This window comes from Phoxinus phoxinus, assembly GCF_949152265.1.
Source record: "Phoxinus phoxinus genome assembly, chromosome: 16".
Taxonomy (NCBI): Eukaryota; Metazoa; Chordata; class Actinopteri; order Cypriniformes; family Leuciscidae; genus Phoxinus; species Phoxinus phoxinus.
Genome location: NC_136891.1, coordinates 6,384,607 through 6,403,801, shown reverse-complemented (window position 1 = coordinate 6,403,801; position 19,195 = coordinate 6,384,607). Strand labels below are relative to the sequence as shown.

General features: G+C 38.8%; 1 protein-coding gene across 16 annotated transcripts in view; it reads left to right on the top strand.

Moving 5' to 3' along the window:
• afdna (afadin, adherens junction formation factor a) overlaps window positions 1-19,195 on the top strand; it is a 109,956-nt gene that overhangs the window by 31,652 nt on the left and 59,109 nt on the right. For all 16 annotated transcript variants that reach the window (XM_079639778.1, XM_079639788.1, XM_079639779.1 and 13 more), the window contains exon 2: window positions 18,331-18,526. In XM_079639778.1, the coding sequence (XP_079495904.1) occupies window positions 18,331-18,526 (196 nt within the window). The remainder of the gene's footprint in view (window positions 1-18,330; window positions 18,527-19,195) is intronic.

Sequence of the window (19,195 nt, the reverse complement as noted above, 5' to 3'; positions counted from 1 at the left end):
TGCCGCTGAAGGACGTGTAAACGTGAGGGATAGTGGCCGGACGCTTGTGTTCCCCTGGGTGAGTGGAGAGCTGACGATAGCGGACCCTTCTTCCCTGGCCTATTCCTGCCTGTGTGGTGATGGAGAGATCCCGAGAGACCTGCCCTGCCCCCTTCACCCTCGGCCCTGATGGATGGGCCCTAGAGAGTGATGCTCAGCTTTTACACTTATCCTGTCTGAGACCACTTGCCTGGAGCCGCACAGATGCAGCTTTGCTGCAGCTGTTCTCCAGCTGTTCTCCATATAACTTCAAGAAACCTTGGCAATATTTTTTAGCCGCTGATTGAGAAATTTTAGTCTTCTGTTCAGGTACAAGAAACATTCGGAGGCTAAGAGGACCAACAGGTCTACCTTAACATGTCTCTAGCCTATCTAGACAACTTTTTTAAAGCATCTTATGGTGTGTTCACATTTGGCAGATTCGGTTGGATTAAACCAAACTCTGGTAAAATTGCTCTGTTACTGCGTTTTAATAAAGTGTGAACGCTATTATCTGAACCCTGGTGCGCACAAAACAAGTGCATCGAGATCGAGGTCTCAATCCAGACCCTTAAACGGTAGTTCGACTGAAATATGAACGCAACACAGACCAAGGACATCTAAACTAAAAACAAGACGTGATGTCACTAGATGTGACCCTAAAAAGGTCAGAATGCTCAAGCATACCTGTTTTTCTTGTCATAAGAGCTACGTTGTTCATTACAGTTTGGTACAGGTGTCGGAAATGCTGTCTCCTTGCAGCAGATCTTCGTTTGTGTGCAACAGAGGAATTCCTGCTACTGTTCTGACTCATTTGCACTTTTTATAAGCTCTTTGTGAGTTCTCAAATGGTAAACATACCATCATTTGTACACGCATGCAATGAGCGCATTTAGGGTTGGTATTAAAAATGACATTGTGAATGGCTGCTAAGCGAACCAGGACTAAATGTAGCCCTTAGGCACGTTTTTTTATGTTTCAAACTGTATGCAGGAAAATGGTGGTTGTATACCTTGTTTTTTTGCCAAAATTGAATGCAGTTTTGCATGCACCTTTCATTGATAATGCAATACCAGACTGCAGTTAGACAAGCTTGGTGCAAGTTTCATTCAAGATGACTAGCAGTGGTTAATTGTTTTTGTTTGTTTGTTTGTTTAAGACTGAAAATGATCAACAACCACATCTCGGCTAGTTTAGGTGTGTGTGTGTGTGTGTGTGTGTGTGTGTGTGTGTGTGTGTTCTGCTATATTTGTGCAGAATGTGTTTATTTTTAGTATTTTATGCTAAATAAATTTATAACGTTTATTTTATTATGTTAATAATGATATTATAATATAATTATATAAAATGTAATAATATAAATAAATTATTAACTATTATGATAGGCATATTAACTTACAACACAGCCACAGACTGTTTTGGATACGGATGTTGCTGTTGGGCTGTCATGCACTGCTATGGCTGATTGAGAGTCATTTTTAACGCCCTGCAAACATGCAGTGTTGATGCAGTGATCATGAGGACCGGCTCTTGATTTTGCATACTGCTGTTTTCTCAAGTTCCTGTTCTGACACGAACATTCCCTAATCCACAGAGGTATTCAGGTTGTATCAGTTCCTATGGAGACCCAGTGAATTTAGACACACAGATGGAAACAAGTTTGAAATGTTGTTGTCATTGTAAATACGCCTTTTTGTAGCAATTAGAGATCTCACACCTCATTTTTGGTTTCTGTTCCCTTGTCAATCTGTCAAGCAATACTGTTCAATAGTTTGGGGTCAGTATGAATTTAATACTTTTATTCACAAGGACACATTACATTGATCAGTGACAGTAAAGACATTTATAATACTACAAAAGATTTCTATATATATATATATTTTTTTTTTTGAACTTTCTATTCATCAAATGTTTCCTGAGCGCCAAGTAAGGGATAATGTATAGCGAGGCGGTTGTAATAGCGAAGACAACCCCGACGCGAAGCCTGTTGGGGTTGTATTCGCTATAAGAACCGCCTCGCTATACATTATCTCGCTTATTACATGGCTACTTACCAAATAAATCAATAATTTGACACAACATATTGATTTAAAAAGGAGTTTATTGATTTAAAAACGATTGTATTGCTTCCGTTAAAGAACACCATGTCCATGGCAACGCTCTGTTTTTCATGGCGACGGTGTTATACTTAGCAGCGGTCTGTTATCAAGAAATAACAGACCGCATTCTACATTAGAATTTAACCAAGCCATGTCATAAAGCATTATAATAGAATGATTTCTGAAGGATCGTGTGACACTGAAGACTGGAGAAATTATGCTGAAAATTCAGCTTTGCCATCACAGGAATGTTACATTTTAAAACGTTAAAACAGAAAATATTTATTTTAAATTGTAATACTGCTATTATTTCACAAAATTACAGTTTTTATTATGATCAAATAAATGCCTTTGTGAGTATAAGAGACTCCTTTCAAAAACATTTAAAAAAAATCTTACTGACCCCCAAACTTTTGAATGGTGGTGTTTATTTTTATTAAAAAAATAATAAAATCACTGCCTTTTGCATCACTGTTGTGCTTGTCTCATGCTTACAGAATCCTTGCAAAAGCACAGCCAATGCATGGATTTACTCATCAGACCCATAGGGTGGAGCCTTGACCCTCAGGATGTGGCCATTCTGTGAACTTTCATCCATGTTTCCTGTGCGCTTTGTGTAGTCACACATGAGAAATGAGCTTGGCTTCGTTCTCACATCTCAGTCATGACTCTGTGCCCCTCATTGAATTGAAGCATCGAGCTTGGGCACAGGATCAGTGCCACTCTCTAGTATCCCAGCATGCACCAGGTCTTTTGTTTTTCTCCCCATGCCATTTATCCTGCATGACTGTGCTAACCAGCACATAGCTGAATGCGGTCTCCAAGGAGGAATAGCTCTGCGGATAGGCTTGACTGACTCTCTCGGAGATGTGCAGTCCACATTCCTGTTGGTAAATCAGTGGCCCTGAGATTCTCATTATCCCGCACTCTTAAAAATAAAGGATTCTTTTTGCATTGATGGTTCCATGAAAAGCCTTCAATATCAATGGAATATTTCCCTTGTTCTTTATAGTGGAAAAAGCTTTTAGATAATTAAAATGTTCTTCAGACTAAGAAAAAGAAAATGGTTATTTTAAGAACTATTCACTGAAAGGTTCTTTGGGGAACCCATGGTTCTTCCCATGGGAATTTCTGGACACTGTCTGTCTCGCTCTATTTCCAGTGGTTAAGAGTAACCCTTGACAAACCACTCCCAAACTGTCGACTGCATGTATTGGGAAAGGAATGTGTAAGAGTTGGATTTACAACTATTCCTCCCTCTCTCGATCAGCATCACGCGTACCCCGCCCCCTCTCTTTCTTTCCCTCTTTTTGAGAGAGACCGAAACCACTTTCTATCTTGTTGAGGATTCGGGGAGGGGTTGACTCATGCAGGGGGGACTTGGCAAGAAAGCAACAAGTGTTCGGCTTGAAAGAACCTTATTGTTTCTCTCCGTGGAGAGACTGTCCCTGGGTCAGCAGCCGTCAGCACTCAGCCCATCACACTGGAACGACTGTGAGCCTACTAGACGGGCTCCAAATCACCCCACTGATAACAGCTGCTGGGTCCCCACTGTAAACCAGGGCCCCGGCTCAGCGACTAATGGTGGTCATGCTCCTCGTGGGCATATGTATTCAATGTCATCCGCTATCATTGGGTCTTGTTGAACGTTTGAGCTGACAGAGCCTGTTTTTGTGGTCAAACCAAGTTAGGCATGATTCTTGCTCAGCAGAATCAGCAGCAAGAAGATTCTTGCTTGTTTTCAGTCATTTTCTATAAAAGGAGGTAATGGTGATAACAATGAGAAAAAATAAATAGATGGGTGGATTTTTATTTTATTTTACCGCTTTCCACACCATTGATGGAATTTTTCTGCTTTCTGTGTTTTCACACTCTAAACACAAATGGTGCTAAATAGCACTAAAAGTGATTCATTGGCTTGTAATCATAGGGGAACCACTTTAAGTGCCATATAGCACCTCACCTTTGTCAAATGGTGCTATGTAGAACCATAAGAGCACCTTAACCACCCCAAAGAACCGCTGAAGAACCAAACGGGGCTTAACAGGTTCTTAAAATGGCAGTGGTGCTATATAGCACCATAAGCACTGCAAAGAAGAGCCGCAAGAGAACCCCTGAAGAACCACTTTTTTTTTACAGTCTACGGTGGGGGGTGCAATTATGCAATTTCTGAAAAAGTAGATTATTTCTGGATCAAAACAGGCAAAAAACAAGCAAAAACAAGCAATAAAAGCATTGCTTATACACGTTAGGGCTGCACGATATTGAAATACACTGACATTGGGATATTTCGTTTTTCTGTGATTATGAAAACAATTTCACCAGATGATTTGAATAGCTCTATTTGTAAAGAATTAATAATTCTAGGATGATTCGAGTGATTTTGTAGGGGAGTGCATCTGCATAGAAAATAATAAACAAATTACAAGCATAGTTAGATGCAATAGAAAAAAGATACAAATGAAATAAGCAGACAAAAATGATCAAAAATGCTGGCAACTTTAAAAAAAAAAAACTCTTGTGGGGTTTAATATATTTTAAAATGCTGTTTATTCTTGTGATGGCAAAGAATCATTTTAATATGTTGAGTTTGTGCTCAAGAAACACAATTTTCATGCTTGTGTGGTAATGTCCGATGCTGCATCCAGATCCTACTGAACTGAGTTAATGCTGTGCAAGCACTGTGTTTTATTGAACATGAGGGCACGAGGCCATTATTGGATTCTTGACGTTGGGGGGAAGGGATGCCCTGTTTCCAAAAATTGATGTCTTGTAGTGAATGTCCACTGATTAAAAGATGCATCTCTCATCAAGCACTTAATCTCAAACATAGCACCTTCCTTCCTTAGTAAAAATAGACAGCAAATTTAAAGGGACACAAAGGAAAACAAGGCAGCGAGTGATAGACATGCAGTCAAGTATGTCGCAAATATGTTATGTTAAGTTCCTTGGTCACAACTCATATTTACAACTTATTTTAAAAATCTTTTTATCGACTGAATGATCTTCTATCCCTTATTTATGGGCATTCAATTTATACGCTGTCTATAGTCTGTTCCCAAACTTTTTTGCCAGTTTGACCTTGTTGTATGGGTGGATAAGCGCAGCCCTTCCTTCATCTCTGATTTTAAATAGACTACCGTGTGGAAATCATGGAGGAAGGGTGTGGTCAACCGTGCATTATTAACGCGGTTAACTCTTTATTCTCGCACGCGTCCTCAAGCTTTTAAACTGAACCGCGAGGAACGCTTGGGCCACAAGGGCCAGACCACGAGGAATGCCTAATCCTGCTACACAAACAAGCTGCTAATCAGATTTAACAGGGATGTGTTTGGCTCAAAGCCACTCCCTTCTCAAACAGCTAGACCTGGATGAGGTGAAGGGAAACATACTGTCTCCCTATTGGCTGAGCAAGCATGCAGCTCTGAGCTGATTGGCCAAGCTGGCCTGGCCTCATCTGCATGTAGTGGTGTTGTCATACTAGTCATGTGGTTGCACTAAATCCTTTGTTAAAAGAAAACGGCCCACACAAGCATGTTATATTCTACGTTGGCCCCAGGACAGTGTGTGTGAACGGGTTACATGCATCTAGAAGATTGTCGGGGGAAAAGTCCTAGGCAGTGTGTGTGTGTGTGTGCTTCTCCATGTGTTTTCAGAGATTGGAGTGACAGATGGAGACCCAGATGTGTTATTCCGTTACAAGAAAGTGTGACATTGGTCTTTCTAGCAGCTGAGTTTTTAGCTCAGGCTAACACAAACACACACTTACCGTGTTTGAATATACGGAGGAACAGGTGGTCTCTGGTGCGCTGTCAGGACGTGGGGCTGCTATTGAGTCAGGCTGATTTGATAGATTAAGAGATTTGCTTTTTACGGAGATTATCCAAATTAATTGGTTAGTTAGCCCAACGTTTTAATGTCCTGAGGAAACAAAACTAATTATACCACTTAGTTGGATTGACCAGTACACAAAACATGCTTTATCTTGCACAAAATTAGATTTTGCCGCATGATGCACTGGGATATCAAGAGTAAGAATGCTTTTAGGAATTACATCACTTCCTGTGTAGGATTTAGTTTTCTTTCTCTCATTATTTTCTTTTATTTTTCATTATTATTATTAATTGTTGTTATGGATTATCCAAGTCAAGTCACCTTTATTTATATAGCGCTTTATACTAAATGGATTTTTTTAAAGCAGCTTTACAGTGATGAGAGGAAAATTGTGCATTTCGGCTGTTGGTCAGCTGAAGGCAGTTCAGTGTTGATTCAGGTCAGTTGTAAAGATCATCAATTATTCAATTTGTTTATTTCACCTATAAAGCAGTTCTGCGGCAACAGTGGCAAGGAACCCAAACTTCATCAGGTGACAGAATGGAGAAAAGAAGAAAAAAAGCCCTTGGGATAAACCAGGCTCAGTCGGAGTGCCAGTTCTCCTCTGGCCAACAAACGAACAGTGTGTGATTATGATTCAGGCTGCGTCACAAGTCAGAATTTAGGTCGGGATCGGTAGCGTTCAAATGAAATGATTATTAATTATTATTCATATTAATCTGCAATATTTATTGCATATTATTATTATTATTATTATTAGTAGTAGTATTATTCAATAATAATAATAATAATTTTAAAGGATCACTATTTGCAAGATAATCTGTCAGGTGAAACTCGAAAAATTAGAATATCGAATTAGAATATCAAAACTTCATTTATTTCAGTAATTCAGCTTCAAAGGTGAAACTAATATATTATATAGACTCATTACATGCAAAGTGAGATATTTCAAGCCTTTATTTGTTATAATTTTGATGATTATGGCTTACAGCTTATGAAAACCCCAAATTCAAAATTAGAATATTGTGTATTCTAGAGTTCATAAGCCATAATCATCAAAATTAGCCTTTAACAAATAAAGGCTTGAAATATCTCACTTTGCATGCAATGAGTCTGTATACTAGGGCTGTAACGATACAGCAAACCCACGATTCGGTTCGTATCCCGATTTCTGACCCACGATTCGATACAAACCGCGATTCTTGCGAGGAGGGAGGATTTTAAAAGCCAAATAAATAAATAAATAGCTAAAGCTATAACTCTGTTTCTTTTGACAAACAAACAGAACTATACTCCATTGTGGAGATGATTCGAGCATGTTAAAAATTCTTCTGAGGTAACCGAGGCTTACTGTCTGTGCTGTAAACCACAAATAATATATTGCCTATTCCGCATGACCCGCATCTCAAGCGCAGGAATAACGCTTGCCACAAAGTGAACGCGCCTATATAGAGAAATGCACACTTCCTACGAATTAGCCTACTAAGCCGCCATTTCTTTATGTTTTGAATTAACGTTAAATCAAGTAAAAGTATTTCAAGCTTTCTAAGTTTCGATTCGGTTATGAGGTGAGCTCCAGTTCACGCGCGCGCCGGTGCCACACACACACACACACACACACATACAAGCAAACACCGCGCGCTTTGCTCACTTGCTCTGGTGTTTGCTTGTGTGTGTGTGCTCGCGCGCGCGCGTGTGTGTGCGTGTGGGGGCGAGGTGCGATTTTTGAATAATAATCAAATGATACCCAGCGATCTTCGAATATTATTTTTGCTTGAAATTCCCATAACTAATATGTAAAAGACCCCGTCACAGCCCTAGGATCTATTCTGGACGAGAAAGATAAGTCTGGGAAGGGGTGTGTCGATCGCGATCTGCCTTCTCATACCGCGACACAGGTTCGTGGATCTGAGTGTCGCGATTTCGGTTTAATATCGTAAATCGTTACAGCCCTACTGTATACTATATTAGTTTCACCTTTTAAGTTGAATTACTGAAATTAACTTTTGCACGATATTCTATTTTTTCGAGTTTCACCTGCATATAAAACTTCTAACCTTTTATAATTATACAAAATAACCCACAAATTTGCCCACTCTTCCAACCCTAAAACCCATCATTGTTTTGAATGGACCTATTTGTTTGCATGGATAAACGCAAAAGAACATGAGACCCCATGGAAGACTGGTCAGTGGTCATGTGACTGGTGTGAGTTGGAGCGTGTCAGGAGGCACATACACACTCCTGCTAACAGCAGCTCAGACGGCATCAGGATTAGTCTTCCCGCCTGAACGCTGGTCCAATCAGCAGGAGTCTGCTCTGCTGGCCTGTTTATGAATTCTTTTCCCACTACTGCTGTGAGTGAAATTAGGTGTAAAACACTTCTGTAGTGTTCTCAAAAACCTAATAAACAGCTATTTATGACATGGATTTTACCTGTACCCAGTAGGGATGGGACGGTATGAAAATTTCCAATTTGACCAAAATTATCGTGATTATCAATATTATCACGGTTTTGTTAAAACGTTATGAAAGTGTTCGAAAAGAACTGATGCTCACACTGAAAACATTTCAACAAGTTTTATATTTGAAAATCAACAAACAACGAATAAAACAAGCAGCTCTATGCACTTTTTTAAGCAAGATTCTATTCTGTGGCATTTCCTTCATTATGACCGTCATCATAGAAACGCATTATAACACAGCGCACATCCATGTATCGCAACGGGTGCGCGCTCTCGTTTCATTCAAATACAGCTTGCCGTCTTGCGTCTCCGTTTTTGATTGAATTGAAAATTTAATCAGAGTTGATTTATTGTTTACAGAGATTGGTAATATTGTAGAGTTCATCTTGACTGGACGATTGTTTTGTAACGTTTACGCTGTAGGCTACAAAATGGATTTATAAACAAGTAAGATTTAAAACATTAATCTAAATTCAATATGTCCCCGTAATTATGTGGTAAAAAAAATCGGTGTAATAAGTGTACAATGAATCTATTATTATCCCTTAAATGGCACTCTTAATAATAGTCTTGTTTGAACTTGTTCGTTCGTCTTTGGCTCAAAGCCACTCGCTGCAAACTTTTCTTCGCGGAAGCTTCACGTTTATTTCAAGTGAATGAGATAAAATATTTAAACTCAAAACAACATTTTGTACCCAATTATTTCCCAGACGTAGTTTTGGTATTGAGGTCAAAGTTAACTTGCCTTGCGTTCGCTATACAACAGTGGGTGCTGGTCACACAAGACGACTCGGCAGATTTTAAGTGTTTCTGTTGCAGCGACTTTTTGACAGGGTGACCATCCTCTATTAAGTTTCCCTCAGGACTTTTGTAAAAGCCAAAATATGACCACACCTCAGATTTAGTCCCGAGCACGGTCGCTGCCATCCGCCATTCCTTCTCGAATAAAAAAAAACAAAAAAACATTGCGCGCGCTGCGCCTGCGTCAGACTGTTGCTGGCTGGACAGGATTTCTAGTAGGTTATTAAAATCGCGATAATCAAAAATGGTTTTAATGATAATTTTAATTGTAGACGATAATACTAACCGTCAGTACATTTTATCGTGGTTTTTCGTGAAACCGGTAATCGTCCCATCCCTAGTACCCAGCATATTTCATATATATATATATATATGGCTGAGATTGCGTGCGGTCCTAAAGTGAAAATTCACAAAAGTTTTCTAGAGTTCTTTCTGCTTTCTCTCTCAGGTCGGTGATGTATAATAGGTGTTATCAGCGGCTCACTGTTCTGTGAGCGTCCCGTCCACCGCAGGGGGTTAACAGCATCTTCACCACGAGCTCACGGCCAGGTCTGCCAGCTGCCAGCAGGGCAAACCATGAGGATGCTTAAATATGTTTCTATTCTGGGATGCAAGCAGGCTGTTTATAGCTGGACACGGTCTATTTCCATCAGAAATTCACAGTCCTCTCTGGACCGTGTGGAGAGTCTCGTTTAGCTCAGCATTTTACTTTAAGATGCTTGGACGCGTAAAGAATTGATGGAGCTTGTAAAGTGTGAGGTTTAAAAATCTCAAGAAAGGTTGGTGCTTTTACTGCGTCTGTAATTGAAGGTCTAGAACATTGAACGCAGGGTGATTTTTAACTAGCTACTTGGCCTTGGCATCATGGCTCATTTATACGGCATCTAACATTGCTTTATTGAATAATCTTACTTGCAGTGTACAAGTATGTGTTGTTTACGTCTTAATGAATATTCATGTATGGCAAAAAATAAATAAATAGATCTTTATGGTCCTACAACTGCTGTGTCTGCAATAAAGCGTTGTTATCTCTGGCAGAAGCTGAATGGAGAAATGCTTACTAGGGATGCACCAATATTAAACTTTTTACTTATACCGATGTCTGATAATTAGGTTTATTAGGACTGATAGCCAATGTCATGGCCAATATTTTAAATATGTACACAGACTATTTAAAAAAAAAAAAAAATGTATCTTGAATTTATGCTTTGATACATGAATACATTTTTAATTAGTTAAGATCAAAACTGTTTAATAGCTTTGTAAATTGGAATTATAAACTGAATATTCTGTTGATTCAGACTGACGATAATGATAAAAAAGTAATAATATTGCCTAATGATAATATAGTCACCTATATAGGCTATTACAAATTCATATTACTAACTAGTGCACCCAAAAGCCTCAAGCCCAAAGTACTTCGGCCCTCCACATTCCTCGCTGTGTCAGTTGGACGTAATTTTCGTCATCAGGAGGTTCTGCGGACGTCTGTGCACTGTCCGCAGACAGCCAATTTTTTTTGAGACTGAGGAGTCCACTAGGTGCATTAGTAGAAGAAGAATGTGACGAGCAATACAAAACAACACAATGTGCCAAGAACAGTAAACAAAGAAAGCATGTCATTCTCCATTGTTTGTGGTCAGCGCTCATCACCAGTTGACTATACTTTAAAAGCTGTGCAGACACGACTGTGTGCGGAACACAGAAAACTATTTCCTTTAGTTTTAAAGGTGAAGTCATCCGTAAAAAAATAATCCCCCTCCAAATGCACACCATCGGCTCCATTTAGCAGTTTTTTTACTTCATGTTGATGATTATCTCTGTGTCTTTACAATATGGAAGATCCTTTGAGTTTTAGATTATGGCGTCTCCGTTAGAGCTGTGTGTGAAGAGGGAAGTTCACTCGGAGTTTAGTGTTAATCAGGACAGTCCCACAGGCTCGAGGCTTTGGAGAACGATAACACACAAGAAGTGTCGGTTAAAACATGAAAGTAACAGAAGTCCTCTCACTCTCCATGACCCGACTTCACATACCAACTGTTCTCTACCCTCTGTTCCCATTCTCTGTCCATTTTTGAAATAAATGGCTGCTCTCAAAGCAGCATCTCTCGGTTTCCTGCTCTCAGCTCTCTGTCACATTCGTTTAGGGCTCCTCAGAGAACTGAACAGTGCTGGTTTGATGTCGAATGGAACAGATGTGTCCACTTCGTCGTCCTCATTTTGTGTTGTTAGCCTTTGCATTTGCCCTTGGTTCATGTTTGTCATGATCATTAGTTCAGACATTTTAAATGCATTTTCTATGCCAGGATACAGGCTGAGCAATAAGCAATTATTATTATTTTGTGTTATACATTTATTTCAATGACTAATTTTACAAAGTAAAATCTGTATCTCTAAATCTATGCTTCCCTAATAGTTTGTAGGCTCAGGTGATGCTGGTTTATATCATATCAAGACAAATAGTAGCTTTACTGGGTTATTTTTCTCTAGAAATGTCAATTTTGAATTAAAAAACACTTTTTCGGTCCTCTTGTGCACAGCAGCACAATGGCGATTAACCTACTGGTACTTTTAAACCTGTGATTATAGATCTGTCGCTCCGGGCTGTGGTCCTGTGGCGTTTATCTTCCTATGATGTCACTTGTTTTGCATTTCCACACGCTTACCTCATCCATGGCTCATTGTTTATCTGACAACTCTGTCACAGACTTGTGAATAAACCCTCACCCGGCCTCCGTGGAGTAGACCGGTTACTACATCCACCACACTGAATGAAGCATTATGGGTGTGTGTGAATCACTATACCAGAAACTGTTGTAATCGTTTCATAGATAGAAATGACTAATCGGGAGATGAATGTGGGTGGAGATGTCACTGATAAACTAAGTTGAGGCTTCTTTGTCAAAATCACACATTCAGTGTATGTTTGACTAGAATAAAAAGTTACTTGGTTGTGGGGCTATATGTAGAATTCAGAAACCCTTGTGATTAGCAAAACCAGTGGCTGTTAAGTGATCTGCAACCATCAACTTATTTCTCATGCTCACACTCATGCACACATAGCATACAAGAGACTGAACATGATTCAAGGCCCCGATACACTCACGGCAAAGTTAATTTTTGTTATTCTCTTAGAAGTAAAAACAAGTTGGGTATACCTTTGCAGTGATATACTTTTAACAAACATCACAATGCCGTCCACACTGCTGAGAGCGATGTGTAAATATGTGAGGCGCGCTTTCCTCTCAATAACAAAATAAACGCACAAGAAAAATGACAGCGCAGTTAAGAAAGCATCTGATCATAGCGATATGCATGTTTGCATGAGCTCTGCAATTCACCGGCATCGTGTTGACAGATGAGGTCATTCAAATGACACTGCAATGATAATTTGGTTATCAAGCATATTTTAGACTATAGAACTGGCTATGTAAGGCTATAGTTTGAATTAATCAGTTTTTTTTTCTTCTCCATGACAGTACAGAAAGTGGAGTGGATGAGAGGCTCTGGGAAGCACTAGAACGGCACATCCTTCTGATTTTCCCGGCAAAAATATATTAAGGCTTTTTTGTGTGTGTTTTGTTACACGCTGTTCACACATAAAAAAGCGTTTAATACATGAATATTCTTAAATACAGCCATAAGTGAATTGATATTGTATATATATTTTTTTAATGTTTGCCAAATAATTTATTTAGATCAAAATGTATTTTATTTTGCTAAAATTATTTAATTTAATTTTAATTTAAACACTGCTCTGTTGATTTATACAGAAGCATGTTCATTGTCCATCCTTGCTCCACCCTTCCTGTGACTTGTGTTGCATAGAACAATTGCCAACACTAAAAATGAATGAGATGGGGTGTGACATTGGACAGATCTCTTTCTCTCAGAGTCAGAGAAGGAAGAGGACAAATCTCTCTCTCTCTCTCTCTCTCTCTCTCTCTCTCTCTCTCTCTCTCTCTCTCTCTCTCTCTCTCTCTCTCTCTCTCTCTCTCTCTCTCTCTCTCTCTCTCTCTCTCTCTCTCTCTCTCTCTCTCTCTCTCTCTCTCTCTCTCTCTCTCTCGTGTCCTGTTTTTCCTGTTCACTCATATTGGGTTGACATTCTTTAGCTTATCTCACTCTCCATCTCTCTCTGTCATTCCTCTCTCTCTCTGTACAGTATGTGTGTTTATAAGGCTTCGTAGTGTTGTTTATATAGTGTTTTGCTGCTTGTCTTCTGTAAACTCGGATGTAATTAGATGTTCAACTTCTGCTTTGGTCTTTCCTCGTCTGTTTTAGGACAGCTAAAGCAGCTGCTTCCTTTTTAACTCCAATTTCTTTTGTTAAAGAGCAAAAGTTTGACTTTAGTGACCTTGTTACTACATTATTTCAATAGTTTGTTCTGCAGGCCCAGACATTTTCTATGGGGGGTCAAATCCACGAAACGCTTGTCTGGGTTAATGGTGTGTTGGGAATTTACCCTCTGTCTGTGCGAGCGAGGTGTCCTGCTGACGTGGGGTTAACGCTGCCCCTCTGAACACACCACTGCATTAATCCAGGTCAGAGACCTGTTGAACACATTGATTTCCCGCGGGATCAGCCTCTGTCAGAGGTGAAAGGTGCGTACGCAGGAATGTGCTTTCTCTGCTTAACTGCATTTTTAAACCAACTTAATATGGCCCCACTGACCTCTCTAGTACTTTACTAGGTTTTAATTACCTGAACATTAAAGGGGACATATTGTATCCGGTTGTAGCATTTTATATTTTTCTTTGAAGTGTACTTTTAATGTTAGTCAATATTTCTTGACTATTTTTGACCCTCATTCAGATCCTTAGTATTTAACAGCCTGTTTTTGCTACTGTACATTTAATACATAGCCTATAATGTAAGTGACCTCTGTTGTGTTTGGCAGAAACCCCCGCATGGATCACACTGTCGTTCGTCTGGGCAGGAAAAATTACTAATAACGGGTCGGGTGGCCATATTTGTTAGTTGTTAAGTCTTTTACTAAATTCTCTAGTTCTTTCTTTGTTCTTTTTTTTACTAATAATATTATTTAATTTTTCATTTATTTTCTAATTTCGCTTACATTTTTAAATAAAATATGGTAAATAAATGTATAAGTTAATTATGAAATGAGGTGAAGTGACAATTTTTTCTTTTAAATAAAAACTAGATTTTTATTATGGCCAATATTAAAAGTCTATACTATTTTGTTAAAAATATCAATGGTTTTCAAAAGATCAAAAAGTGTATTTTTTTTTTATGTCAAATCAATTTTGAAGTCTATTTAGCTATCCCAGCATTATAATGTACTGTATGGAATATGGATGTTAATATTTAATACTATGCATTTAAGATGATGTAATGATAAAGTTGAATAGTTGAGATGAAGTAGTTCCTATAATCAATGAGGGACTGCTTTTCCAGAAATGGTGCTCTTAAAGCGATAAAGGGATAGTGCAAGATTATTAGTATAGTTTTAAGTTAGTGCTACATGACCGCAAAAGTTGTCTAAAATCTGAAGATGGGTTGCATTAAGCATCAACATTTAAATTCCAACATTGAACAAAAGGTCAGTAATATGGTCCTGATATATTGTGCATCCCCACTTTTGTTTTAAAAGAGCAAGAAAAATATTGTTTTCTATGATAGGAGTATTTTTAACTCATTGAGGTAGTTCTGGCAGAGCAGAAGTTAGGGGGATAGTTCAGCCAAAAATGAAAATTCTGTCATAATTTACTCATCCTCAAGTTCTTCTAAATCCTCTGTGAATTTCTTTCTTTTGCTGAACACAAAACTTTTGAAGAATGTCGGTATAACCAAACAGTTGACTTCGGCAATGGGGTCCCTTTTGGTTACCAACATTCTTCAAATCAAAATATCTTCTTTTGTGTTCAACAGAAGAAATAAATTCATACAGGTTTGGAACAACATGAGGGTGAGTAAATAATGACAGAATTTTCATTTTTGGGTGAACTATCCCTTTAAACGGATCACTACAGCAGCCAACCGAGGCCTGCTGGTGTCGCAAGTGATTGGTTTTTGTTTCTCTTTATGGAGATTGATAGGCAGGAGACAAGAACAGAGCAGAGCTGGGCTATTAGTATGCTAATTGCGCTCGAGCAGAGATGAACACTGACCCTGTGGTCTTCAGGGCTATTCTTGTATGTAGACGTTTGCAGATGGATGCAGGCTGAAGTTGTTGACTCAGTCCTATCTCAATGGTCAGAACTGTCAGTTTGGTACATGGAAATGTTTAGTCATACACGGTGTGGTGAGCAGATTAGCCTGTTTGCTTTCTCCACTATTGTTTCATACTGATGACGACTTTTTTTTTTGTAGCCTACTGGTGAAGGCAAGCATCACTATTATTATTATTGCTTATACAGGCTGATTTGAACAAGGTATTTTAGTGCAGATAAGCAGTGTAGAGTGAAACCAACAATGCCAAAGTCATGTTTTTGATTCCTAGGGAATGCATAAACTGATAAACGATACCTTGAATGAAGTAGACCTATCTTAGAATTATAGCATCTGCCACATGTAGGCTAAACATAAGTTAGAAACCACTCAGAACATTACAGAAACTGCATTTTAATGCATATCACTCAAATTTTTTAAATCTGAAAATACAAAATCTTGTGTTGATGTCACTAAACGCCACTTTCAGGGAAGATACATGCTTTTAAAATGCTTTCTGGTGTGTGAATTGGGAGGTGGCTGCAGTCCCATGTGTTTTTAGTTATCCTGGGGAGTGATCGTCAGGTCGGGTCGCCGCAAGCTTGACCGAAATTCTCCACTGACATGTTTTATTATGCTTTTTCTCCACTTTGAGATAGACCTATGATCTCATAAGCTTGTTGTTGTTAAACTGTCTGGTGATTTGCATGAAGGCTGTAATAACCTGTCGTCGCCCCCTGCTGGTATAATTTCAATGTTTCTTATGTCAAAGGCAGTTCCCTGCAAATGTCATTTTTACTGTGCCTAAAAAGGATCTTTCAATGTATAGAGCGTTTTTTTTATTTTTTTATTAAATGTGCTGTTTCCACCTGGAAAAAAGTAATGCGTGAAAAACTGGAGTTTAACCACCGTCGAGGGACCCAGCTTCCCTGAATGGATCAGGTATCGTCAAGGTTTTTGGGAATTTTTCAAATTCCACCTCTGATATTTTTCCAGTTGCTCCACACGTGTTTTTCCATATGCCGAAAGCGGTGACAGTTGACATATTTATGGTCCTCCGCAGACAAGCCTGATGATAGCAGCCTGGATGGAAGGTTTGACTCGACTTCAGAATTCCTTAAATTCAAATGGATAAGAGATGAAAGGTTGCTACTCGCCCCATTACTGATTTATGAGCTCCACGGCACAGTGCAGGGCTTCAGACTGCGCGTCCCTCTGTACGCATGATGATAAAGCTGGGATGAGTTTTCTCCAGCAGGGTTTAGAGTTCCAAGGTCAAAGGTGAGACGACGGGGGGCAAACAGTCAGCCGTAGCTCTCATGTGTCTCCTTTTCATCAGCAAACCCTCTTACCGCGCTTCAAAGACATTCTTGTGTGAAGCCGAAGAGTGTGTTCTGCTGTCTTCCCGTGTCTGTGTGTGCTAGATAATTGAAGTCTACTACAGTCCAGCATGATAAAATGAACCGTTCTGGTTCTAAATCTGATCAATGTATAAAAACAAATTGGTGTAGTTTTTGTGATTTAAGAAATTAAGTGATGTATAATTTTATTTAAAAAAAAATCGTTTTATTTTATTATTAATTTTTATATTTAATTTGACCGTGATTTGTGTCTAGCAACGGCTCATAACTGGTAAATTCACTGAAACGCTAGTTGATTATTTCTTTATTAGGCCTTTTGTTACCGATGGAATCAAACCGGCTGAAGTTGGTGTACACACTAGACCTGACAGGAAATAACCCTTTGTGTTTAGAGGAAACACATGGTGACTCTCCTGACATTCATTGTTCTGGTTGCCATGGTGTTTGTTCTCTTGATGTTTGAAGACACACCTCTCGCACACACATTCACGTTTCAGGAATTAGAATCCCAAAATGTTTTCCCTTATCTGTGTTTTGTGTATTTATTATGCTCCAAAATGAGCCTTTGTTTCCCTCCACTGCATAGGAGTCATTTTTCCTTTCTTATGCTTTAAGACATCAAGGCACCTTTTTTCTAAAGCGGCTATTGAAGAATATATAATATATATATATATATCATATGTTTAATTAATTTATATATATTATATATATTCAAATCTTTATCTGTATAAACGATTGGAAAGATCTTGAAAAAGTCAGGGAAATTCATTGGTCAAAAGGTGCAGCAGCCTCAAATCAAATCCTATGATTCAAGTTCCTGCTGTTTTAACTAAGAAGTGTGTCATATTATAGGAGTTAAATGCATTGCAACGTCTACTTTTCCTTCATGGTATAGAATAGATGCATTTGATTGTATGGCATCATTATAGTTCAAATTTGACTGGGGCTTGTCTGTTCAAAACTCATCTCACAAACATGCAATAGCATTAATTTCTGTGCTGGGCAATTTGAATACATAGTTTTTTGTTTTTATTTTGTGTTAAATTTAACTTCATGACCTTGAGGGTCTCATCTGTAAGACACTGGCACACAAGCAGGCGTGTGTTCGGGTGTGTCCAGAAACGACCGCGTACAGTGTGATTGTGTGTCCGTGGTGTGGTGTTACAGCTCATCGAGATGAGTGTAAAACACTCTTGAAACGGCTCATATTGCTGTGGTATAATCAGACAATATTAGTGTAGGCTGATAGCCTGCTCCTCTATTATACAGACACAAAGGCTTCTTCAAGTACGTCTTCACTGTTGTCCTAAGGCTGCTGTCCTCTTGTCCCAGATACATTCTGCTCGGCCAGCTCAAATATCAGCCTCCGCTGCAGGTTACGGGTTTAATGTTGCCACACAGAGCTGCTCGTTTTTTTCACACAACAGAGATGGTACAGATGTAGCCTACTGCTAGATTTAACCGCAGATGGGCAAGAGATGATCTTTTGTGGCTGGCTGAATGTGAATCTGAATGTTGAAGATGCTCTTTAAATGAGGGTTGAAACCGCATGAACTGATAGTTGTATTCTTTTTCTTCTTTCAGGACTTGGAGTTCCATGGCGTGATGCGCTTTTACTTCCAGGACCGTGTGGCGGGGAACTTCGCTACAAAGTGTATCCGAGTGTCCAGCACGGCCACCACGCAGGATGTGATCGAGACGCTGGCAGAGAAGTTCAGACCCGACATGAGGATGCTGTCTTCTCCTAAATACTCCCTCTATGAGGTCCACGTCAGTGGCGGTGAGTCATGGGAACACACACACAAAAAAAACACCCCATGAAAATGCCGTTTTGTGACTTTTTACAATTAATACTTCCAGAAGCAACAAGTTATAATGAATTTTTCATGAAACATACATTACCATTTAAAAGTTTGGGGCCGTAAGATTTTTAAAAATGTTTTTGAAAGAACGCTTAGCAATACAATCTCGATTTCATGTTGTTGTCACAATGTAGTTCATAAAACATTGCATGTAGTTGCATACTTCCAAAGTATGTTTCTGGACTTAATATTTACATTTTAGGTTATCTGGTTGCATTTGATGGCACATTTCATATTTGCTCTTCCTTTTATTTATAGAAAACACTATAATATTGTTTTTGCTTATACGATATGTCAGGAAGACCTCTTTTTGGTTTGCAATGTCACTGATTAGTGACTAAAAACCAAGTATTGTTCTGTACAGCACTTTGGTCAGGCTTGGTTGTTTTTAAATGTGCTTTATAAATAAATATTGTATTGTAATATTGTATTGAATCCGACGTACTGGGTTGAGTTCTAGTCCATTCAATACATGTAACTATCTTCAAGTTTGCAGTGGATAAAATTATATGTAGTTCACAAAATATTTGTAAATAACACAACTTTGGGTTATTCATAAAACATGAGCAGAGCAAATTTCTGTAAAC